Raw genomic sequence first — 27,076 nt, forward strand, 5'->3', positions numbered from 1 at the left:
AGGGGGGTGGGGTGGACGTTGGGGGGAACCCCTCCCAAAATACAATAAACATTAAAAAGTTACAAGGAGCTGTCCAGTGCCGAAATTTCAGCACCATGTAACGTTTAAACGCGGTAAATAAAAGCATCGAAATGCTATCTTTTACATTTAAAAGCACATATCCATTGAAACTTGTCCATCCCTATATTCGATGGAAATGTTTTGATGGCCGCCGCAACCGCAAGCTATATAGGATAATCCCTTGCATGAGGTATGCTGGCAATAACCTACAATGAGGTAAAGTACGTATTAAGACTACTTCGCTATGATAGGATATAAAGCTTCAAGGCAATTAATGGCAAAATGGTCTGAGAAAACACATCACTTGCCAGGCGTTTAAAGAGGTCTTTATGATGCAAACACTGTCTATTTCCCTCTCAAATCAGTTATGTGCATTACACCAGATCCACATACAACTAATTGTTTCATAGCTCCTCTGTAACCATCAGTTACACGCCATTATCTGACTCTACACCCCTCCTTTTCCATCAGGCAGAGCAGCACAGGCAAGGAGAAGAGGCAGGTGTGAGAGGGAGCATTACACGGACATTCCACTTCCGAGCCACTACCAATCCTTTGTGCAGCTCCAAAGCCCTGGATTTAGATTTACATTCTTATCCTATGACCGTATGCAAGTCGCCTTAATTTTTCTGCTTGTTCTTCTGGTTCACCCACACCATTTATCCCCAAGGAATGCCCAACTACAGCATTACTGGGAATATTACTGCGTAATGTGCCCCTTGAAGCCACTATGGCTTCCAGGCCATGGTGGTATGTTTCCACAAGCAGACCACCTGCTCTGCATGTTGTATAGCTCACATCTTTCTTTCCCAGGCAACAAAGGATTACTTCCTGCTTGTAGTCTTAAAATGGCAACCTAGTTTTAGAAGTCCAGTGAGACTGCACAAAGAAATGTGTCTACTCTGTAGGCATGGAAACCTATTTATGTCCACATGAAGTCATTCACTTCCCGAGTAGTCCCTCCATGTCAGGTCTCAAAGTAGCTACGAGTCTATCTGGCCAGATGTATCGTTGGGTGTCTGGTATTCACTGCTGTGTCCACATCCTGAATGTTTGCCTGAGAAGGTTCAAATGTGGTACGCACCCCTGTTTAGAGGTTGCTAAATTTTGAAACATTTTATGCATCTAATTGTAAGCTGGATGTGCATGCAGCTTCTAAAAGTACTGTAAGAATAGGGGTGTCTGCACCATAATGGGCCAAGTGACATGGACATATCACACATAAGTGTGGGGTGGGTGGTGCAGGGGTCTGAGGGATGCGGTGCGTGAGGCACTGAGGAGGGATTGAATGGGAAGTATGGCAAGAAGGGGACGTGGTCCGGGCACTGGCTCATTTGCCAGAAATATGGGGCCGGGGAGAAACACAGGATCTCAGAGTTTCAGTGCCCCTCCCAGGTCTCACACTCTAATGTCAGTCTCTGTGGTTAGCATTTAATGCCCCCCAATTCATCACGTTTCCGAATCACTGATTATATTTTGTTTTCACTTTCTGTGAAACTCCAAGCAGTTGCATTACTTCTGTTGCTGCCAAAAATATAACTTTTACATAATTTCTGACTTAAGTATTTCTCTCTCTATAATATATTCAAATACAGTCATATACCATGGATGGTATCTGGACTTTTCATCGAATGCAAATGCATCTAAGTCCGTTCCATCGAATTTTATTCAACGAAAATCATTTCCATCGAAATGCCTTTTCTTGTAATAAAATTCGATGGAATTCCATGGATTTTAGGGTTAGGGCAAGGGTTAGAATTAGGGTTAGGGCAAGGGTTAGAATTAGGGTTGGGGTTAGGGCAAGGGTTAGAATGAGGGTTAGGGCAAGGGGAAGAATTGGGGTTAGGGCAAGGGGAAGAATTGGGGTTAGGGCAAGGGGAAGAATTAGGGTTAGAGTTAGGGTTAATGGGGGTGGGCGTGGGATCTGAGGGGTGGGGTTAGGGTCGAAAAGAGTATGGATATGTACTTTTAATGTAAAACATAGAATTTCTATGCATTGATTTTCGATGCATATTTTTCTATGCATTGTCTTTTCGATGCATCTTTTTTGATGCATACACCATAAACCATCATGGGCACACACATCAGATCAATTATAAACCAGGAGAAGGACCCTCATATGCCAGTTACAGAGCAATGTTAAATCCAGCCTGATATGGAGAGCTGCGGTCTCAAACAGTGAAGTACTACCATCTTATGCCAGGTACAGACAGATATGCTAGGTTCAGGTATCATATGTGAGGAACTGTCTTATGTGGCTAGATGTTTAATATCATACGTTTTGTGTAGCTTCATTCATCTAGATGCAGCTTTGTTGGGCCCAATGCATGCTCGTCCCCTCCCATGTAGTGGCTGATTTAAGACAAAGGGCCCCATAATCAAGAATATCAAAAATGGCCAGTGTAGATGGATTATAGAGCTAGGGATATGTAGATTGCAGATGGTCTTCGATGAGGCATGTGTGTATTTTTGTGATAATTAATCTACATTGTTTCTATATGGTGCAAGCTAAAAGCAATCGCCTTTTATGGGCCAAGGTGTCTTGGTTTCACAGTTTCAACTTCGCCAATAGAGTATATCCATTCCTATCCCATTCATAGTTTTGGAATAATGTAAGTTATGCAGCATTTGTGAAGCACTTACCTGGATGTTTACAATGTTATCCGTCATGAGCAGAAATTGTTAGTGTTTATTAAAGCCGATTTGCCAAACCACATCATAATTCCTCCAGAAAAAAAGAATAAGATTGGGTAAAACAGTACATTTGATCCTCTTGTTTTTCCATTCTAGGATGAACAGTTACTAGTGGGAAGCACTTAACTCACTGAGCCATCAGCATATCTTTCTACACACTGTGTAAAAAGTGGGTAATTTCTGAAATGTGCAGAAATATAGAGATGGGTGCGTTCCTACATGTGTTGCTTGTGGTGGTGGCGGCTCACAAGGTGTACAAGAAACTGCAATTTTGAAAAGATGAATGTGACTGTAGAATTATTTCTTTCAGACCAACAGTGATTTTTCACTAATGCAAACAAGTAAGGGGTGAAATAAATCCCTTTCTACATCTATGTGTTGGGCCAGTGGTTGCAGAGCCAGTGCCAGGGGCGCAACAGCATTCTCAGGAGTAGCAGCTGGCACAAGTATGACAGGGGTGAAAAACCAGACCAAGACACATTTTCAGAAAAAACATTGATTGGAGTTTTCACACAGAATGGAAAAACAGAATTTCCGGATGGTCAACTCAAGATGTCTCATCTCAACCTGGCCCAACTTGACCCTAGTCTCAGGATAAGAGGGCGATTCTTGTTAGTGGATAACTCTGATTGCATTCTGTGGGTGTTTGGGAGTTCATGAATTTGACCTTGGGAAGCCCCCTAGGGTGCATTCCCCTCAGCATCACTTTTATGTGAGTTGGTCAAGAAATGCACTCAGAGATATCATTGGCCCGGGACACCCCACTCACTTCCCCCTTAGCCCACTACCGCTTGGATTGTGATATCTAGAAAACCTTGTAGAAGGTGGTAATGCCTTTTGTTCTAGTAGTCCCCTCCAAAGGAACAGGTTTGGCTCTTCATGGGTCTTGTGTCCAGGATTTTCATCATTACTCTTTCCGTCAGGTTCTTGAAAGCACTTCTTTTAGCTGGGATTCTCTGTTATTTTGGAGGAGACATTACATTTGGGAAAGAAGAAACGCTTGGATCGCCACAGACTTCTCTTTTTCAATTGTAAACTTCACTAATGTGATTTGGTTACAAGGAATAAGGAGGGTTAACCATTAACCTTTGCCATTGTCTTTATTTTAAGCAAACTTGGGGGTATTTTCGCATGAGGTAATGTCCTCTTCTCCTTTTAACAGGAATAATTTCCTCTCGTCATTGTCAACCCTGAACTGTCGACTCATTCTGGCCAAGGCTTCTGTTAGCATTAGAATCAGGATTTGACCAATGCTTTCTTTCAAATGTTCAACCTGTCACTCAAGCTGTGAACATTTTTCCGCACTCTCTGGACAAAATGGTCTTTGGTTATATCTTTGCTCTTAGGAGACTAGTTGTGTGGTTCCAATAACTTGATTCATGTATTGTTTCATTTTCACTCACCCTGGTAATGGCACCTGCTACTCTGGAACCTAAGAGGTAGGTAACTTTCTTGGTAGTGGGTTTTAGAAGGTGGTGATTGGGTTCTTTCCCTGGGAAGATACTCCTGGGTTTGGACTATATCTCTCGGAAGGGTGAAAGTACTTGTATCCCAGGACAAGAATAGAACCTACATTCAGAGGGGTAATGTAAGTCTCAGATTTCGTCAGATCAATAATTTGCATGCCAGTTGGAGGGCTGGGCAGTTGGCTTTGAACAGAGGGTTTTCTATGTCTGTTGGGATTCTTAACAGCAGACAAACATATATTTGGGACACCTGTCTGTGTGCCACTGAGGAGTACTTCTCCCCTCAGCAACTTTAATTTCGGCCGGACCAGGCATTTGTTAGGGATTAATTTCTTTAATGTTGGGAGTTATTTGGTTCTTTATTTCATAGATCCTTGTAAGACCTAGAGTCAAAGTCGCAAAATAATCAAGTCACTACTTATTTTTTAAGGGCATGGAAGAATGTAGTTTTCAAATCTTGACTTTTGGTATCGACACATAGAACAATTTGGGCAAATGTGCACTTGAGTTCCTGAGGGAATTCCTTAGGTCAGTGGTTTGCAACCCGTGGCTCGCCAGATGTTTTGGACAGTGACTCCCATACGATCTCATGACTGCTAGATAGGACTGATGGGAGTTGTAGTCCAAACATCTGGGGAGCCAAAGGTTGCCCTAGGAGAATGATCTTGAGCACATATAGGCTGTCTTTGAGGGATTCTTGTAGAATTCTGCGAGTTGAAAAATATTTAAAAATGTTTGCTTTGTAACATTTGTAATGATTTAGATCTTCAAGCCCACCAAGAACTAGAACATGTGCGAACGGACATTTTATCAATTCAATGTTGTTTTGTTAATTTTTCAAACCGAATGAAGTTATCTGCTTGTACAATCGGGGGGCGTGGCTAGGAAGCCATGTGAAAGGACGTGTCTGTACGGGGGCTCCCGAAGATCCGCACATTATCCGACTGAAAACAGTGCAAGGACCGATGCAATTTTGCTGAGACCGATATGACTGCGCGCATGAATCTCAGGTGAACGTGAGGTTATGTTTCGACACGGGCCTGCACCGTGAGAGCGCAACAAAAAGTTAAAAGAAGATCTGGAGGCGAGAGTGCGTTGAACGAGAAAATGGCCGCCGCCGCCGAACGAAGGAACAAAGGGGTGCTTGATCTGGGCGCCTGTCGGTCGCACTGGAGCATGGTGATGGTGTAGGTGCATGACGCGGGTGCATCGAGGTCATTAAGGACACCCAGTCCTGCGAGGCCGACGGCGTGGACCTGGGAAGGGAGCAGGGCCTGATCGAAGATACTTTATACCCGGATTGTGTGGTGTGACCGGGAACTGTGCCCCGGGCCCTTTGTGGCCTAAAGTGGACCTCAGAGGGTGAGACGCGACCTGGCCTAGCTAGGTAAACAGACAAGATGGCCGGGGGTGCCGGAGGACAGAGGAACTTAGTGTCAGAGAAGTGGTGATAACAACGGGGCACCCGCAGGGCGCACTGTGAAACTCTGCCCCAGATCCGAGCGGGGATTGAAGGACGTGAGACATGTCTAACAAGCCCCTGAGAGCGAAGACCAAACAGCACACGCTCGACGAATACGCTAAAACGCCTCCCGGCCCAGACGGAGCCAAAAGCAAGGACAAAACGCAAGCCAAGGAAATGGCCGCCGGGGGTGCGAACCACGAGGTCCTCGCTGCGATCGCAGACCTGAAAGCGACCTGGGAGACCAAGCTCCAGCTCGCTGTGGCTGAACTGAAGACCGCAATGGAACTCCAGGTCGGGGCAGTACAGGAGGACGTGAACCTCCTAAGGCAGGACGTGCGTACCCTGGCAGAGCGTACAGAGACTTTGGAGAAAGAATTGGGCCCTACCGCGGCGGACTGCGCTGTGCATAAGCGTGAACTCCATGCCCTGGTGCAACGCGTGGGCAACTTGGAGAGTAGGGCGGAGGAGGCAGAAGGGCGCGCCCGGAGGAACAACATTCGCATCGTAGGCCTGCCGGAGGGAACTGAGGGCCACAATCCAACGGAATTTATTGAAAACATGCTACTGCAGGAGATCACGGGAGGCACCCTGTCGCAGGGTTTTGCGGTTGAGAGAGCGCACAGGGCCTTAACTAGGAAGCCACCACCGGGAAACCCGCCCAGGCCAGTGATAGCTAAGATCCTTAATTACCGGGACCGAGAAAGGATCCTTGAACACTTCCGCAAGGGAGGCACAATACAACGAGGAGCGGCGAATATAACGGCCTATCCCGACTACACCCTGCAGGTACAGCGCAGTCGTATGAACTTCGGAACGGTAAAGAGGAGATTGCGGGAAGCGGGGCTTAAATACATGTTGCTCTATCCGGCCAAACTGAAGGTCTTCTTTCAGAGCAAGCTACTGTTCTTTGTCACCCCGGAGGATGCTATGGAGTGGTTGGATGCACACAACTGCCCTCAGGAGTCAGATGTTCAGACGGCCGGTGGAAAATAAAGGACGAGATAAGTAACGCTGTAGGCCCGGTCGGGCCATGAACATTGGGACTAGATTATAGTCACTGAACTCGCTTGAGAACATGCGCGCGTCAGGGGTTATGAAACGTGGTCCTTGCGCGGACATGGTTGCGAAGTTGTGGAGCCACCTGAAGCCACCCTTCACACCCCCTTTTTGTGTTTAGTTTAGTCGCTGTTAGTAGGGTGACACCCTGTCGGGTTCTCTATTTGGGTTTCCAAGGAGGACCGAACACAGGGATGCCTGAGATCCAGGGATGGAGCTGGGCAGTGGTTGGGGGTAGGGGTTTGGGAGGGAGTTTTAGTTTTTGTATGAGCCTGAGGGTGGAACCGGGAGTGGGTGTTCGCAAAGTGGGGAGGGATTGCCTTGGATGGGGGGAGGAAACTACTGATAGGCCATGGGAGACCTCAGGATACTAACGTGGAACGTTAGGGGGCTTAACAGTTACCTCAAGCGAAATAAAGTCATGTTGTATCTCAAGAGGCAGAAGATAGACGTAGCCCTGCTACAGGAGACACATCTAAAGCGAGAGAAACTGGAGCTGGTAGGGAGGAAGTGGAAGGGAACAGTGGTAGGATCAACGTACTCCGCCTATGCCAGAGGAGTGCTGGTGTGGGTGGCGCCACACGTCCCATTCAAGCTAATTGAGGAGGTTGTGGAGGAGGATGGGAGGTTGGTTATGGTGAGGGGGCTGGTAGAGAACAAAGTAGTGTGCATTGTAAATACATACGCGCCTAACCAGGAAACGGCGACATATTTTAGGACGCTGTGCACCAAGCTCAGCGTTGGGATGGGGGGCACGGTGATATGGGGTGGTGACTTTAATTGCGTGTTGAACCCCAAGGAGGATAGGTCGGATGACAAGATGGCTGGGCCCGGTCCGGCGGCTAGGGTATTGCAGACGCTGCTGGCGGATTTTGGCCTAGTTGATGTGTGGAGAGCGAAACACCCGAGCGCGAGACAATACTCGCACTATTCGGCTCCGCATCTACTGCACACGAGGCTTGACTACTTTTTCACCACGCCAGACATAGTCGCGGAGTGCGACCATATAGAATACAGGGCGAGGGTCCTCTCTGACCACTCACCCCTGGTCATGCGATGGCAACTGTATCCCCCACGAGCGCGTATACCAACATGGCGCCTAAGGGCGGAGGCGCTCAAAGACCCCGCCTTCAGAGAGGATATCAGGGAAGAGATAATTGCTTATTTTGAGGTGAATAAAGGGAGCGTTAAGTCGGCTGGCACCTTATGGGAGGCCTTTAAGGTCGTAATGCGGGGGATCGCCATTGCGAAGTCTAAGGGATTGATGGGGGGAGTCCTGGCGGATTTGCTGAGACCGCGCTGGAGGAGGAGCTGAAAGGTGGTGGGACAGATGCAGAGGCGGTCTCTAAATTGCAACAAGAGTGTGCGGAACATTGGGACAGGCTCTGTAATTTGAATTATAGAAAGTATACTGAGAGACTGCATGCGGGGGGAGATAAAACGGGCCGACTCTTAGCTTGGCTGTACAAGAGTGAGACCCCACGATCCCCGATCAGAATGGTAACCAATGAAAAGGGGGAGGAGGTAGACACCCAAGAAGGCGTGAACAGGGCATTCGTGGAATACTATAAGGTCCTATGCGAAGATTGCGAGGGGGGCAGCCAGGAGGAGATAGACGAAGTGCTGGAAGATGTAGGCTTGCCCAAGGTCAGCGACGAGGAGCGAGAGGAGCTGGATGCTCCGATCACCCTGGAAGAGCTGAAGGAGATTGTGAGACAGTTGCCCACTAGTAAGACCCCAGGGGCAGATGGGTTCCCCAGTGAATTTTATAAAGTTTATGCAGAGGAAGTGCTCCCGCCCATGTTGGAAATGCTCAACGAAGCGTACGAGATGGGATGGTTGCCGGAGTCACTTAGGGAGGCGATTATAATACCGCTCCCCAAGCCAAATAAACCGGGACATGATTGTGGCTCCTACAGGCCCCTGTCGATGTTGAACCAAGATAGTAAGATCCTGACAGCTGTCCTGGCTACTAGAATGCGTAGAGTGATCGGCAAGTTGATCCACCCTGACCAGACGGGCTATGTCCCTAATAGGAACATCACTCGCAACCACAGGCGCCTCCACAGGGTGGTCGAGTGGGGTGGTGGTGAGGACGGCGAAATGGTGATAGTAGCATTGGACGCGGTTAAGGCGTTCGACTCTGTTCGATGGCCTTGGCTGCTAGCGGCTCTGAAAGGGTACGGGATGGGACCAGGTTATGTTAGGTGGGCCGAGATGTTATACAGTGCACCACTGGCCAGGGTCCGTACGGGCGCAGTGGTGTCAGAGAGATGCCAGTTGGGCAGAGGCACTAGGCAAGGGTGTCCTTGGTCCCCTATGTTGTACATCCTGGCCCTAGAACCCTTGGCGATTTACCTCCGGCAGCAATATGACCCGGTCGGCATCGAGGTGGGAGGAGAGTGTCACCTTATATCCCTGTATGCGGATGATATGCTGTTATACCTAAGATACCCAGAAGAAAATTTGCAGTATGTCTTAGAGGTGATGGGGAGGTACGCCTGGTTGTCCGGTATAGCGGTAAACCCTCAGAAATCCACTCTATTTCCGCTGGGGGGCTATGTGGGGACTCCAGTGGAGAGGTTGCCAGTGTTGCAGATCCCGTGGGCGACGAGATCCTTTAGATACTTGGGGATTGATGTGTATCATACGACCGTGGAAGAGCACAAGTATAACACTGAACTTGCTGTGGGGAAGATCGAGAAATGTATGAGGTTCTGGGAAAGATTGCCACTAGCGATGATGGGCCGAGGAGCCATGCTTAAAATGGTGGTGCTGCCCAGGCTTCTGCATTATTTTAACAACATCCCCTACATGATTCCTAAGAAGTTTTTTGTGAGGCTACACAGTGTTTGCAGAGAATTCCTGTGGCACGGCATGCGCAACAGAGTCGCACTGTGGAAGCTGCAGAACTTCTATGAGAAGGGCGGAATCAAGCTGCCGAACTTTGAGGCATATTATGTAGCAGCGCAGCTACAATATGTGTCCAGGTGGCTCTCTGATGAAGAGACCCCTGAACACAGGCTGTTTGGAAGGGATTGCTCCCCTTTTTACTTGCGAGAGGTGATCTGGGTGGCTAATGCATGCATGAGGGAGCGGCCTAGTATGCTAGCTTTGGGACGGAACATGTGGAAACGGGCCTGCCGGATGATGGGCAACCCTCTGCCGTGTGTATTGCAGTTCCCATTGGTCGCACTGGCGAGGGGAGATGGGCAGCTCAGGGCAACCATTCGGATATACTGGGAGTCAGTGGGGTTGGTCACCATGGGAGATATTTGGCAGGATGGGACCATCTTGGAGTTCGAAGAATTAGAGGCAGGGTCGGGACTGCACAGGGGTCAATATATGACATATCACAGGATAGTGCAGGAGATCCGGAATAGGTGGCCCGAAACTACCCTGGCCGATGAACCGGATGCCCCGGCGGAGATACTATATGACACATCGGAGGGCGGGCACGAGGTCTCTAGGTTGTATGAGATGTTGATGATGAAGGCTGGGAGCGATTTAGGGCACTTGAGACTGGAATGGGAAACGGAGATGGGGGCCCCGATGACAGAAGGGTTGTGGGAGCGAGCCCTTGGGTATCATAAAAAAGTATCGAGAAATGCCAGGTTCAAGCAAATACAGCTTTATATAACGCACAGAGCATACCTGACCCCTTTGAGAATATCCAAATTTCGGGGTGTTGGACGCCAGGCGTGCCCCAAGTGCGACGAGGAGAATGCAGACATGATACACATGTTTTGGGCGTGCCCAGTAATTGCAAGCTATTGGGGCGAAGTGGCGCAGAAGCTGGCAGGAAAGGGTGTCACACTCAAAGTGGATTCAGCTTGGGCCTGCTTACTGGGGGGATATCCCAGAGCGCGTAAACTTAGACATGTCGATAAATTGAAAGATCTGGCTTATGTGCTTGCTAAACGTAGGATTGCCATGGGTTGGAAGGAGTGTCATAAACCACGAACGGAGGTCTGGTGGAGGGATCTCCAAAAATGGGCGGAGGCCGAGACGGCTGTGTGGCGAGATGCCAGTATCGCAGGGGAGGACGAGGAAATGTGCTCTCTTGCGGCATGGAAACTGTTGATAGCTGAACTGTTTGGAACGGGGTCAGCTTCAATTGACTCAGAGTGCTGACGCCCCCTCACCCACAGCGGACACCAATGGCGAACACCATACAGGCTCATAGGGGGGAGGGATGGGGATTGCAGTGTTGTTTGTTGTTAAACGTGTTTATCTATGTTCAAGTTGTAATGTTGTGTGGTTTATATATATAAAATAAAATATATTTTAAAAAAAATCTGCTTGTACAATCTTAAATGTTCCCAAACAGATGAATTTGCATATCTGTGTTAAGGGAGTCATAAAGCTTTGTATGGCTTTAATCTGTTTGATTGGGTCTTTCACAAACTCCAAACATGATTTTCTTTTTTACTGTCTCCACACTTGAGTCCAACAACCCTCATCGAAGTCAGAGCCACTACTTGAATCCTCCCCTCCCGGTCTGCATATTTGCCCCCTTTCATAATGACTGTAAGGAGGTTTTCTATGTGAGCCGTATAGGATCCTCGCTCTTCTCTCTTTCCCATTGGTCTTCTGGGTCATGGACCCGAAATCTTTTCTGAGGTGCTGGATAGTAAGGCATGTCTCACCCTCTACCTAGGGGACATGGGATATCCCCATCATTCTTGGCATAGATTGGTTCTTTAAAATGCCCTTTTTAGGTTGCACGTTTTGTCTCTCAATGTCAGCCGAACAGGCCAAGTGGTCTCACTGTTTTATCATGCACTGCAAATCTTGCTCCCTTAAATAATTTTCATACCTGGATTCATTCTGTTTGGGAGTGTTTTAATTTCATCTCCTGTCCACTCCTGACATGGTAATTGTGCCACTCCCCTCTCCTCCCCCTTAAATCTCTCTATATCCTTCTGTATCTGAAAGGAAATTCAATTTTTCCTGTGCATCTAGGTGAGTTATCGGAAACGGAAATGGGAGGTCTGGTCCCGACTGGCTAGGTGTGCCAAGACACCAGTACGACTCTGGAAAGATCAGGGCAGTGGGGAGGTAGTCTGAGGCATTGGTGAGATTCTCCATTCTTCAAAGAAACACATCTGTCTGCAAGTTTTAGATTGTGATTCTGAATTGCTTTGGTTTCTTGTCTTAACCTAGAATTATGGTGGCTTTCAATTATCTGCAGTTACTCCAGACCAAGTGTTGCCTAGATTCCTTCAGATTGGCTTGGCTACTATCAAATGCTCATTTTGGAAGCCAGGTTTTCTTTCATGTTTTGTAATCTTTTTATTTCTGATAAAAATGTGTTTTTTTCCACCGACTCTTGGCTGTTAGTCTGCCAGCCAGCTAATTTTTTCTTCATGTGTTTTATTTCACATTGCATAATCAAGACTTCTCTCTCAATGTTACATTCTCTTCCATTCTTTGTGTTAACTCATGCGCAGTGGCCTCACTTTGGTCACACTACTTGTGCCTGTGCCATCTCTAAGGGGAGCTGATGTATTTTCTTCATTGCTGCATCTTTTTCTTTTGCCAAGTCTTTTGCTTCTTAATAATTTGTATATAATTACATAGCTGATCAGTCTGTGAATTAACTTCCTTCACCACAATTCTGCAGTGATCTGTTTACTTTCTTTCATTTGTGTTTTTATACTTACAATGCCATCTAATAAGCCATCAGCATAAGCAGTTTGATTATTGATTTTGGCTTTGAACTTGTGTCTGTAGGCACTAGCAATGAATTTCATTAGTCTGTGAATGTTCTCTCCCTAGGCATTATTTTGCTTCTCTACATACCTTCAGTTCCTCTCGTGTTGTCTCTGTTAGAGTGTTGTTCTGTAGTAACAATTGCTCGTCACACGCTCATTTTATTTCATGCTTGTGCCGGTGCGGCACTGCACAGCTTCCTTTAAGGGGACCTGCCCCCACCACGAACCTGATTGGAGCCAGAACGAAGGAGAAGGCTTTCCCGTGGGAGAGTGTCAGGCCGACTGAGTTCCCAGACAAGAGGGAGAAGGAGTCCAGCGAGCCATGGGTGATCACCAGGAGCCATTGAAACCGCAATGCCAGGGACAATATGGTATGCCTCGGAGGCTGCTCTCTTCCCCAACAGAGCGGGAGATCCTAAAGGCAGCGGCTGCAGATGGCTGACCATTTTTCCAGACCCAGGGATCAGAGGACGCCTAACCACTGTAACAGGGTAGGCCACAACAATACTATAGATACGCATAGCAGGAGCTGCCCTTACACTGCAGACAAGGGTGAAGGGTTCCAATTTCACGCAGTTGAAGGTCCACACTCCCCTTCAACGCATAGGCAAGGTATGAACCAAAGGGGCAGTGGTCCGACCTAGAGGACGTTGGCAACCAATGAGACGTGAGGGTTGGGGGGATATAAGCAGATTCCAGGCTGAGCCGAACAAGAGTATGCCTGAGCATATTAAGAAAAGGAAGCCCTACCCATCAGATATTGTAGCAAGGAAGTAACTGGTACAAACATGGGGCATAATATTAAACAAGCATTGGCAATGGCTACACAATTTGTGCTTTTATGTAGGCCAGGCACTGCAGTCATGGTATTAACTGGCCATTGATGGTATGCATGTGTAAAATGGGGTGAATATCTGGGCATCTAATAGCAGCGGCTGGCAAATGCCTAATATGTATACACAAGAAAACTATTGGCTTTGCCAATGCCTGTTTTTAACAGGACTTCAGTGAAGGACACGCATAGTGCTTATAAATCGAGTGGCTGAAGGGAGACCTGGTCAAGATATTGTTTTACAGCAGTATCGCGTTTACAGCTCCAATTAAATCAATAACCCTCAGAAGACTGCGTTGAACAAACACTGGCATGCACTTTGAGCTCGCTTTAATCATGCCTTACCATCCAACTTTGCACTCAAAGAGTTCCCATGAGGTGGTTTTTTGGGTGGGAAAGTGCAGGAACTGGGTGGGAATGGCCATAGGGATTAGCATGGCCATGGACAGTCAATGGGTGGGCAAATACCCAAACACATACAAGCTTTGTACTTCCTTATATGCCATTTCTCCCTATCTGTACAATAGTTTCAGCTTAGAGGTGGCATAAGCACCACCTAATAGCTCAAACTAAAAAAGAAGTATGATTAACCTACCTCATTTGGTTTGGTCATGCAACAGTCATCCTTCACGGTGCATCACTAGCTTGTTGCATAAATATACATTCTGCTGAGGTCTTTCTAACATTCTGTAAATTGGTAAAAAATCTTGTGCATTTTCAACCAACCTGTCTACCATCATCTTAAGGTGGCAGAAGAGATGGGCAGTAACGTTCATAATCATTTATTTCTCTTCCCTAGCCATGGAGGTTAGGTATAACATTTATAACGCTTCATCTAGCAGGCCTTCTGTCGTCCAAATATCTGTTCCATCTTTTTCAACAATATTCTTAATTTCATTTTAAAATTGTGAACATTAACTCGTGTCGCACCCAGACATTGTGAACCTGCATAACATCTAGACAGAATTGTGAATGATAGCAATGGACACATTAAGTAATAATTGTGAACATTAGCCTGCGTCGTACCTAAATAAGATTGTTAATGTTACCAAGTGCCACATTTGAATATAATGGTGAATATTGGCATGCGTCCCATATGGACAGGATTGTGAATATTGGCCAGTGCCGGATGAAGATAGAAATGCAGAGGTATTCACGTGTCACATCTAGAAAGAAGGTGGAAATTCAGCACATATCACTTCTGGGTAGCGAAGCCAATTGCCAACCCACTAACAATTTCACCCCTCTGCATACACCTCTCAAACTCCAACCAAACACAACCACATCCCTAAAGCACAACAAACCACACAAACTTCATTACACCGCAACAACAAAACAAACCACACATAGCTTTGCACAACAACACATGATGGCTACCGACCGGAAAGCACCCCCAAGCCTAGTGAAAGGTGTTAACCAAACTGAAGCTGCCAACAGCACATCACTGTTCGCTTGCACTTATCCCGCTCGTTCCCACTAACTCGCCCCCCCCCTTTCCTTTTCAGATCCGCCAGAGTGTCATGGGACCACTCCGGTGGGGATAGTGCGCAGTAGAAATATCCTTTAACATTAACATCTTTCCATGACTGGAGATGCTGCATCGGGCATTACCCATGCAGGAAATATCTGGTTAGTGCATGATCAAACAGCCACTTACAAATCAGCCCTGAGGTCCTGTGGTGTCATGGCCAGATTCTATAATTGATCACAAGTATGGCTCAATCTATATGACATTAACAATGGTGTCACCAAATAAACCATCTACCTGAATTATATTTCTCACTTCAACAATTCAATTATTCTCTCAAGACACAATTTAGTCTATGATTAATTTTATCTCTTAATTATGCCCGTAGCATTCCAATAAGAACAACCTGTCTAGTCTAATCTGACAATACAAAAGGGAACATCAAATTCCAGGCATGAATGGAATTTCACACATTAGTGATCTTGGCCTTATTTTGGGATACTTGCTGTATGAGTGTGTCAACATGAATGATGTCATCTACTTAATGTCACGGCAACAAAGCCCCATATTATGTAAGCTATATAAATGGACATGTCGTTCTTTTCACTAAGCAGGTACCACAGGTTCAATGCCCCTTAGTAAACAGTTCCACCCCATAATTCTGGGACAATAAACCGGTTGCTTGATTAAAACCTGAGTTTATTTTAATTAATCGACAGCTGGTCCCTTACTCTATGCAGATGAAGTCACCACAAGTCGTCAAATATAATTTACATGGGATTATTTACCCAACATTCAGTCACGAAATAGAACAATTAATAGTTCTAACAATTCAAATCCTAAATAATACCAGAGCACCTCTAAGCAGCATTTAATTCTAAGCCCACAATGTGTCTTTATAGGCCAGTATAAAAGCACTTTCCAATTCGTCATTTACATCAAACTTCAGCCAACAGCTAACTAGTCCGACACATTTTACTTTCTTCAGTATCAAAAAAAGTAATCGTATCAGAGAAAGGTTGCATAGAAAAATGACGTGGACGGACATCCTCATCACCCCGGTGTAAAAATACGGTTATGAATTTCAAATCTATGTGCATGCGATTTAAATGCAGCCTCAAACAAATTATATAATTCTGCAGGTTTGGGTCTAAAAAACAGTGCTACCAATTTACAATGCTAGTATACTCACCCAAGATAGGTGGGGCCAACTTGCTTAATAATATTACATTCTAAATCAGTTTTTGATTTATATCTGATCGCAGTAATATGGTACATTAATAAAAGATGGATTTTGTCATTCCTCGGCTTAGATGTACGTCTGAACCAGTGGGAATAATTTAAGGGCTAATTTTACCATAAAGTTAGTAATATTTAGAATTTTGTTTAATCAATGTAGGAAATTCAAATTTGGACTGCTTAAATAGAGAACGATCTCACGATCCCAACACACCCAGCCCGATGTTGTTAAGACAAATGGCTGCAATGTTACAGGCAAAATCAGTTTTTATATGTTAAGTTTTATGCTTTAATCAGGGCCTTCATTTAAAAGGCTGGGCATGATCTTGTCCTTCAGCAAAACGACTCATGTAAATAAGCCTATGTAATTGCTCCCATCAATGATAGATGTAAATAAAATGACAGTTTCCCTTTGTTCTTCTGCATTAGGAAAACCTTTGGGTTTATGGCAATGCAAATATCAAAAGCTGTCACTTTAATGGAAGAATTTCCTTTTGTGGCTCGGAATTAAAAGAAAAGGCTTTGGCCAGAAAATTCTAATCTCAAATCACACGGTAAATCTCACTTTGTTATTTTAACTTATTTTTGAAGCATTCCCTTGAAAGATGCTCCCAGGTGTGTGGGCTGCGTTGCTCTGGGTTGAAACTCTGGTCAACCTGAAGTCAGCACAATATAGGGCTGAAATGAAAAAAAAGTTATGCAAATCAATACAAAAGAACCAATGCTTTCTGACATTTATGTTATGTTATTAGGCATTTGTATAGTGCCTTTTTTACCATTGGTATGATCTCAAAGCGCTGTGGGTTGAACACCCTCAAGAACTGTAGTCCAGGTCAGTGGAGAGTAGTATGGGTGTGGACTCTGTGTGGAGCCAGGCTGAATTTTCATGGTGGGTAGGTGCATTCTAATGCTAGGAGGGGTGTGAAGGTTGTGTGAGATCAGTAGTATGTGTGCAACAAGGACAATTTGTCTTGGGGGCAGCTGCATTCTAGTGCAGGTTGCGCTTGTATATGAGATTATGTGTGCAGGTAGGCCAATATTTTCATGGGGGATAGCTGCGTTCTAAAGATTGTTGAGGTATGCATGGTGATGTATAAATGTGTGCAGCGGGGCCAATTTAATTGTGGGGTATAGCTGCATTCTATTGTTTGTTGGTGCAAAGGAGAGAGTCAGCATTTTGGTATGTGTGAGTATCTGTACAGTTCAAAGAGGTCCCCCATTCCAGATTATCTTCCTGTGTCTGCCGAGGTAGCTATTGCCTCTGATTTTTAGAGGTTTGGTGCTTTAGTTCTCCAGGAACATTCTCAGTCTAGTGTGGAGTTAGTTCGGTTTGCCAAGCTTAGCCGTATCTTTCCCCGACTTAACAGTATCATCAGTGTTGACTTGGCCCATTCCCAAACCTTTACTGGGCCTAGCGATTGCAGGTTTATGGTCATCCCTGTGTCTACTTGAGCAAGTAATTGATTATACAGTGAGATATGTAAAGAAAACACCATATTTTTATAAACTTGTTCAATAATCAGCAGTGGTTAAGAAAATAAATACTGTGTTACCTTAAAGAGCCTTTCAATAAAATGGCTCCATTTGATATACAGCAGGGAAACCACATAAGCACGTCATTCAGAATACTTTACAACATCCTATCACTTAACTTTTGTCAATTTAAACAAATATCTATTTAGAAACAGCTAGAACCTCTTGGGTATTTAATTGTATTTCGGACCAACTCTGACACCTCTGTATTTCTGATATGCAGTTCCATGATTTGTAGGGAGTGAGCTTTCAGTCCAACCTGCTGTTCATTTAAAGTCATTTAATACCTAGTGCATGGGGTCAATTCACAAGGGTGTTCCTGGTGTATGTGGGGAAACTCCATCCAATTTGTGAGGTGCGGTTTCTCAATGGTACAGGTAAATATTAGTATCCCATAAGAGCACCTGTGTTGTAATAGTTGAATAAGAATGAATACAGACACACAAAAAAAATAAACTATTATTTCGGCACTGCTTCATTTTAAATTAAGGCAGTCAGTCTCCATTTGTATTTCATTCTCCCTACACTGGGCCATCTGCCTCACACTTGAAAGAAGCAGCACCTTTTTTCGCCATCAGTTTACTTTAGGGAAACTGTTATGGGTTCCATGTATCTTTACAGAACGCTCTCCATACCATGCCTGGGCCCATCATCCTACTCTGACTCGCAAATAACCCATGCCCCCTTGGTCACCCACTAGATGTCCCCCATAATCAGACAGGGGCTTCATCTCACAGCTGATACTGCTGGCTACCCCTAACTGATGTCTATAAACACTATTCGCATTTGACCCATTGGATAACAATGGGAGAAAATCTGTCCAAAACCGTGACTTGTGCCGACTATATACAATTTTTTATCAGCTCTAGATGACTAACTACAGCACTTTCTTTTTTTATAACTATTTTATGACATTGGATTTTTCCATCCTTCTCAAAACGTTATCTTTAACATTTCATTTGGACTCAAAACTGAACCTTGAACATTTAATGACTTCAGTAGCAGTCAGTACTAAAAAAAATTCCATCCTTAAAAGTTAGAAACCTCCAAAACACTGCATTTTCTCTTCTGCATAAAACTTATAGGAATATATTTTTACTAGTATATTGTGTGGCCAATCCCTTATTGTACATTGCTTTATTTTAAACTGTACCTTTTTACCACCTATTCCGTTCTAAGAGTGTAGTCCTGGAGTGGGCAGCCACATTTACCCCTCACAGAGTCAAGCATCTACGGAGCAGTCCTGCAACTTGGGTAAGGATTCATCTTACTGTACCCCTACACACTTTGTGTTTAGGAAAGACTAACGCCCTACCTCACCCCATCTTCATACGTTATCTCTTACTTGTGTTTTTTACCCTCAGACTCTGCCTTTTACTCTAATGAAAGAAGTGCGAGAAGCAGTATATTTGTTCTATAGTTTGTATATTTTGGTGCGCACTGAAATGTGTTAACTGTTGGCAGACATTTCTGAATGTGTACACAAAATCTTACCTTTCCGTCATCAGTGAATTTGATTTTTGTGTTCACTTTATACTTCTTTTTCAGCACCTTTTTGGCTCCTTTTACTTTTGTTACTTTCTCAGATTTCTTAGGTTTCAAAGATGACACTTCATCTTCACTCTAAAGAAAAATGATATATCTTCATTAAATCATACTGCATAAACTTTGACATCCAAAGATACACACTACTTCCTCAAAGAGAATTGGCAAACAATTCCTTGACTAAGATAAACTGACATTTAATGCAAAAGAAGAATATGTAGCATACATATTTAACATAATTAAGTGTCAATGTACTAATTAACTTCAGATGCAAACAACAAAAATCTGCAACATCGTTCTGCTAAAAAGAAACTCAGCTTCTCGATTTTCCATCAGAGGATCGGACCACTCAAGCCTAGAGTGATTTATAAAACGTGATAATACCTTAAAAGACATGAATATATTGCCCACATCTTTCATTTGCGACTAGACTATCGATAAACTATGGGCTATTACAATCCAAAGTGAGGTCCGGGAGGTAATCTACAGGCAAAGGGAGGGGTTTTGCTAACTGCATCATTAGTGGTTGGGAGGTTACACTGAGATGTGCAATGTGCAATGGAATAATGGTGTTAGATACATGCACAGATTATCTACTGAGGGGGCAGAGGAGAGCAGGAGGAGAAAAATCAGATCAAAAGGTGTTTGGAAGAAACTGAATTTGATAACAGTAGTGGTTAAATGGTGGAGACTAAACAGAATATGTGAAAAAGTTGGCTGAAACAAAAATGAGCAGAGGAAACTGTAAAATTAAGAGGAAATGAGTGCATGGCGAATATAGGAACATGGCTTTAGAGTCACAGCAAAGAAAAAGAGTTGGAAACTAATGCAGTTACCTGGAAGCCAATGGCCCTTCATATCACATTGTTAAATAATAAAAAAAAAAAACACAGTCACATGTATCGAGGAGCAGGAAAGAAATTATCTTTGGGTGTTACATTTTCAAGATATTACCCACTCTCCTGCACTTGGCACTGCATTGGCATGTCCTCTGCTAGTATTTGGTCAACAACATGTTTCTTCCTCTGCTGATGGTGCATCTCATCACTACTTGGTTGACTGCCTCTTTAGCACCATCAGAACAGAGATCAACTGAATTTACTGGTTGCTAGTTTCCAGCTGGCGAGACCAATGGCTCAACCGTATTTGGATAGGTTTACACTTTTCCAATTACTCAAGTTGAAGGCTCTCACTGTGCCCCATGAGACTGACTCACGATTGAATTAGAATTTGTACCCCCAACATACACAAGTTATTCTTCTCTAAACAAAACAACTCTTGGAGATTGTAGCTGTTGCCCCAGAGTACATTTGTGAGTGCTGCAACCTTTTTGGTAGGATTAACGGGTTGGGACGAAATTACCTAACCCGAAATGACCGACCTCACCAAAAGACCTAAAACACACACCACGAAAAGTTCTAACTACCAAAAGTTCGAACTTTTTGTGGTATGTGTTTAGGTCTATTGGTGGGGTCGGTCTGAAAAATAAATGTTAATAAAAGGCTGTAGGGGCGCAGGGGAGTCCCCTGCAACACCCCGCTCACTAGACTGTACAGTATAGTGAGGAGTGGTTGCTGGGGACACCCCCCGCAGCTCTCCCAAAAGTTAAAAAAAAGGCCAGGGGCTGCGGGGGCAACCCCTACAGCTTCCTGAAAAAAAGAAAAAAGTACCCTGCGGCGCCAGTTGCCAATCAGGGAAGTGAAAGGGAACCAGCGCCGCAGGGACACAGCCCATAGGAAAGGTAAGTAGGGTGATGGGGGTATGTTGGGGGGTGTGGGTGGGGGTGTATGTTTGTATGGTTTTGTAATGGATGTTCACATGGGAAATGTACGAAAATGTTGTAGTGCGTACATTTCCCATGCAAACATTTCCGTCGCGGGTTGTCAGATCAAGCACAGACTGGCACCTCCGTTCGCAGGTTTTGAGATATATATATATATTACATGGACGCGGTAGCATCCATGTAGTTATGGTTAAGTTGGTGTTTCCATAGGAAGAGCACTTTTTGGGTGGCTTATAACTTCGCTCCCCCTGGACGAATCCTCACCAAACTTTGCAAAAAAAGTATATGGCCCACTCCGAATCTTTTTGCAAAGTTTGGTGAGGATTCGTCCATGGGGGGGGAAGTTATAGGGGGAGCCCCAAAACTTTTGTTTTTTCCCGTAGACTGAATGGGAAAAAACTTTGCGCACGGCTACAGCCCGAACCGCTGGACGGACTTACACCAAATTTGCAGCAGGAGCGGCGGCCTGGTCCCGAAAGCGTGCTTTTGCAAATTTGGTGTAAATCCGTCCAGTAGTTTTTTTAAAAAATGATCAAAACGTAAGGCAAAAAAATTAATGATATCTGTGTTCGCTTCGCGGACGGACTTCCCTGTTCGCTCCACGGACAGCACCCCGATTGGCCCATGGCCTTGCGTCATGTCAGCGGACATGCGACATGTTCGCTGATTGGACGGCGAGGGGCGTGGAGCGCGTCAGATTTTCTGTGGCGCCCGCCATCTTGTATTCGCCGTCGACCGCGTACAGCGTGGTAAAAACGTGGATAAAAAATTGTATTTAGTGCCGTGTGTTGGTGTGTAAGAGTGTTTGGGGAGGGTGGGGGAGTATGAGATAGGTTCAATGTTTCGTTTTTTTTATGTGCTAGATGTTTCTGTTGTGTTCGATTTGTCTGCGGAGAACACGGCTGTTCTGACATTTTGTAAATAAACTAAATGGTGGGGTGTTTTTGTTCGCAAGGAAGGTAAAAATGAGCTATCAACACTCGCGGTGAACTTAATTGTTCGTAAATACACAAACTGTGGGTGTCCTCAGGACGCTGTCCGTATTGTAATCTGTCTAGTTGAATGTGTTCTAGGAACACTTGCGGTGTCCCGAAATGGTTGCAATTACACAAAATGGGGGTGTTCTGAGAATGTTTGTATTGTTCGTTGTCAGGGTGAAAGTGTTTTAAGACCACTCCTTTTGTCCGCTAATAGTACAATTTCCTATGGGCGTCAACCGACTTTTTGTCCACTAAAGAAACGATGAATCCGGCTGGTGTGCGCCGACATTATGTGATAAACCTATGACGGGCGCCATTGACCTGGCTGACTTGCTTTTGCGACACTAAATCATATCTCCAGCCCCTAAGCCTGATATTATCAAAGCATTCATATTCCCCGCCTCTCTCCGTGACGTTACAGGGTGCGTCATCAAACGCGCCCCCGTCCTCTCCAGTCCTAAGTGACTTTACACAGAACCCGGAAGACAACACATATTATGTCACAACACAGCGCGCCACAATTCGGAATATGAAACAGTGATTTAAAAGCAAACAGCAAGATTGTAAAGTTTGTAAAGTACATTTATTTGACATCAAATGTTTAGAGAATATTCTGCAATTTGCATTTGTCTTTGTCTTTGTTGTCGATCCGCAAAAGTTCATGTTGAGGCACGCGATTTTCCTTTGCGGTACAGAGGGTGTTAGATCAGTTTACAACTCAGTGCGCCACAATTCGGAATATGAAACTGTGGTTTAAAAGTAAACAGCAGGATTGTACATTTGGTAAAGTACATTTATTTCACATGAAATGTTTAGTGAATATTCAGCGATTTGCTATTGTCTCTGCTGTCGATCAGCAAAAGTTTATTTTGAGCCACGCGTTGTTCCTTTGCGGTAGATAGGCTGTTGGTTTATGATAAAAGCACTAAATGGTCGCTCTGATAATCGGAAGGTTGCTCCAACAACGAGCCATTAGACCACCCTATTGGTTGGCATGTTGTTTGTAGCCGCTAGTACTGCGTAAGGGCATATTGGTCCTTGGCGACTGTCCCATAAAATGGGGACGGTCATGAAGTTGCATATTTGGACCTGCACCTATAAATTGAAGACCCATCCGCGGGAGTCTGTAAATCGTGACATAGGCAAAATGGGGCTACATACCTGTTTTAAAAAACATAAATTAGTCTCACCAGCTGATCTCCATTAAAAATCATCATTTTATTTATTAGGGCGTGAAACTATTTGCTATCGAAGATAGTGCAACGGAGTATGTTAATAATAAAATAATAATATTTTCCCATTCATATAGCGCTAAGAACCGTGAGGTATCTAAGCGGTGCTTATTATTACGCATGGTGTGTGGTGCTCATTTATCGACCACAGAAGGATGAAAGGCTGAGTTTGGCCTTGCCGGGATTCGAACTTGCGTTAGCAAGCTGTGCACGGATGTCAAAGCGAGCGTTGTACTCGCTGTGCCACTTGACAGGCTACAGTGAAGTGGCACAGCGAGTAGAGCGCTTGACCGCCTATAGACCGGTTCAATTATTTCTATTAACCCACCCTGTGTCGTCTGCCTTTTTCAGAGCCCTCTAAACGACAGGGGATCAATTCGGCGGTGATAGTGTGCGGTAGAAAACATTATGCCACTTTGAACGAACAAGTTCAACTTGAGCGGTCTTTAATGCTACGCTATTGTAATTATATTTGGTATAAAATAATCTAAAGGGTTACTTACAGTACAATTGCAATTTCCATTGTCTACGAGTAGTGCAGTCCCAAAATACGACTCTGCGTGTGCGAACGATCTTTCGCATAGTGATATAATTTATAAAAGTGGTTTTGTTTCAGAAATGTCATCCTTATCTTCTCTTACATTTTAGCAACACTCCTTCAAGAGAAGTCTTTCATCACAATCTCTGTCGGTCAAGGTCAAAACACAATACAACCTTATAGTCCGCTTCGTGAGCCTCTCCGGGGCCCGAGAAAAAAATGGAAGCAGCTGACCTTCACTGTGAACGAGCATAAATTCTTACTTTGCAACATTCTGTGTAAAGCCATCTGTGAGAAGTTGGTTTTTGCACGCCATGTTTGTATATTGTTTGAGTGATATTAAAAAAAGTTTGTTTAAGGGACGTTATGGTTCTAAGTACAGCCGAAAGACCCCTGAAAATCGCAAGTTATGGTAAGCTATGAAAAATAACTCGCGCCACCACCGTGCACTGCTAAGACTAACACCCAGGACATCAAAGATGACATCGCAAATGTCATTGATGAAATCACTGATGACATCACATGTGTATGTACTTTTCATGGAATTTGTGTACTAGGGATTTTTATTATAATGTTGCGAAAAAAGTGTCAAGGATATTACAATAAATATCATACCGTTATTAGTGCTTTGAACGATGCATTGATGTAAATAGCATTGTATTATGGGATTCTATCTGGTATACTGAGCTACTAATGGAGAAACATAGCATTGTGTGCAGAGTACAAGATGAAAGTATAATATTTGTAATGTTAATATGTTGAATAATGAAATGATAATTGTCCTGAAATGTTCTAAAATTCACAAAATGGGGGTGTTCTGAGGACGTTATTCGTATTGTGTGATTGCTTAGCTGTATGCAATGAGGGAATGGCACAAAGAGTAAAGTGGACGCCGTCCGCGGACACCGCGGCTGTTCGTGGACAGGGCGTGCTACATCCGGGTTTTTCCAGGAAATCCACCATGGAAAGAAGACTGTATGGATCAGCCAATCAGATGTCGAGGTTGTGGATTTGTGTTGAAAGAGACTGTGTGTGGTGAAGATGGCAGAAGTAGAGAAAGTCAGGGTGTTGGTGCTTGGAGATATGTTTGTGCATGGTTTACAACAGTACGCTCAATGCAGGCATGTTGCAAAGAACTTTGATGTGAAAGGAGTGGAGGTGGTGTGGAGCACTGTGCCTGATTGCAATGTACAGGGAATTGTACAAGTTTGTGAGGATATGTCCACGATGAACAGTCTGCATGTGGTAGTTTTGCACTATGGTGCTTTCCATTTGGGCAACGTCAGTGCCCCTACTTTGTTGGCTGATTTGGAACGCTTGGTTCAAGCCGTAATGAAGATCCTTCCAAATGCGAAAGTAATTTTTTCTGGATTACTAGCTAGGGCAATATGGGACATTAGTTCAGTTTTTTGTCCTCAGCAAAACATTGCTAGGTGTGTCATCAACCGAGGCATGTGTGCCTTCATGCTTAGAGCTGGTATGTTCTTCTGTAATAATGAGAATATTGATGCCAGTAATGCTGTTAATTTTAAAGAAGATGGCATCTCTTTATCTTTTACGGGAAATGCCTTTCTATTTTGGAATGTAAGGGTTGCTTTGGAGAAGGTTATATGAAGATTTTAGGAGTAAAGTAAGAAAAAAAAACAAGAAAAAAAATACAAAATAACAGGTGTCTGTCAAGCATCTGTAAAAAAAAAAAAAAAAAAAACGGCTCTTTTCAGAGCCAACTTCAAAGGGGAAATGGGGCACACTATTTAAATTTACATTCACCACGCTCAGATTTTCGATATGTCCGCGGACATGAAAATCACTACGAGGGGGTTAGTATGTTCTATGTTACATGTATATGAAGTCAGGGATATTATGGTTAAGTTGTGCTACCAAAAACCTATGAAATTCAGTGAAAGAACTTTGTTAAAGGGACGTTATGGTTAAGTTGCGCTACTAAAAAAAAAATTTTTTCACTGATATATATATATATGTATATATATATAATGTATTTTTATTTGATCCAACTCTTGTGACCCAGGGACACATTTCCAATGGATCTTCGGGTTGAAGGGTTGATATCAGATAGACTCTCTCAAGGTCCCTATGTATTTATTTATTTATTTATTTAGTGTTTGCTTGTTAGGCACTTATACAGGAAAAACATTCAAACATTATGTTTCAAAGCACCCACAGGGCAGCAGGGAGGGAACATGGGATAGTAGTACAATAAAATACAAAAAGATACAGAGGAGGATGGACTGCCAAATCTACTATGCCTTGAGTATTTAGAACGTGCAAGTGCAGCAAGGAAGGTAATTGGTGCTGTGGTATCCGTGCTAGAGGGTGAGCCGCAGGTTAAGTGCAAGGTAAGTGCTATGCGGCCAGGAGCCGCGTTGGGTGGAAAGTGTGACTCCAGTGTGGAGGGTGTGCCAAGGCAAGTGCTGAAGGAAAATAGATGCTTTGGAGATCGGGTGTGAATGGTCAGAGGCCCTAAGGATGCATAAAGGTCAAGACACCAATCACAGCAACTGTGAGATTAGCAGTGGAAGGAAGAAGGGAAAGAGAAAGAAGATAGGAGAGTCTTGAGTTGCTTTAGGAACTTGGGACGGTCCTGCTCAAGACACAGAGGCTGTTCCAGAGGAGGGATCCAGCTGAGGAAAGCGAGCGGCCTCCTGCTCTCTGTTTAGCTAAACGCTTTTCCTCACAGAGAGTTGAAGCCAGAGCAGCGTAGAGGTCTGGGAGAGAGTTTGGTAAGAGAGAGTTGCAAATAGTGTGGTTGCCGGCCCCAGTCAGCCTTGTGGATGTTACAAAGGGATTTGAATTTGATCCGTGCAGCAACCAGAGGCTTTTTAGGGCAGGAGAGATGCGGTCCCTGGGCTTAAGGCCAAGGATAAGTCTCGCTGCTCTGTTCTGGATTTGCAGAAGGGGTCCCACAGTGAAAGAAGGTAGATTGAGGAGGAGACTGTTGCAATAGTCCAGGCTAGAGAGAACCATGGCTCGGGAAACATTGAGCTTCTGGGGGAAGTGAGAAATGGGAGAATTCCTTTGAGAAGGAAGAGTTGGAAGTGGGATTTCTTTCCAATGTCCTGGTGTGAGGGAGGAAGGATAAGGAGTAATCAAAGATGACTCTCAAGGTTTCTGGCTTCAGAAGAAGGAGCAGGGGCCGAGCTCAAGGTGGGACGCCAGAGAGAAGGGAAGGAGGAGGGAGCAGGGGTCACAATAGGAAGGATCTCAGTTTTGCTGGAATGGAGGCAGAGATTATCGGAAAGGTAGTCAGGGATGAAAGAAGGTGCGAGTGAGTCTGCAGGAAGTCTGAAAAAGAGTTGAGTGTTGTCTGCATAACACTGGAAGTTGGGGAGAAGGAGGAGATGAGACATGCCAGTTGGGCAAGGTAGATGTTTAAGAGCCAGATGGAAGAGGAGAGATCCCTGGGGGACACCACAGATAGAGAAGTAGGAGAGGAGAAGGTGTCCAGAA

General features: G+C 44.5%; 1 protein-coding gene across 1 annotated transcript in view; it reads right to left on the reverse strand.

Annotated features, from left to right (window-relative positions):
* The window catches only part of DDX10 (DEAD-box helicase 10), a 1,554,249-nt gene that overhangs the window by 706,308 nt on the left and 820,865 nt on the right, over positions 1-27,076 (reverse strand). Inside the window, exon 14 of the mRNA XM_069640199.1 lies at positions 19,025-19,153. Within this exon, the coding sequence (XP_069496300.1) occupies positions 19,025-19,153 (129 nt within the window). The remainder of the gene's footprint in view (positions 1-19,024; positions 19,154-27,076) is intronic.

This window comes from Ambystoma mexicanum, chromosome 7q (genome assembly GCF_040938575.1).
Source record: "Ambystoma mexicanum isolate Mex_15411 chromosome 7q, UKY_AmexF1_1, whole genome shotgun sequence".
Lineage (NCBI taxonomy): Eukaryota > Metazoa > Chordata > Amphibia > Caudata > Ambystomatidae > Ambystoma > Ambystoma mexicanum.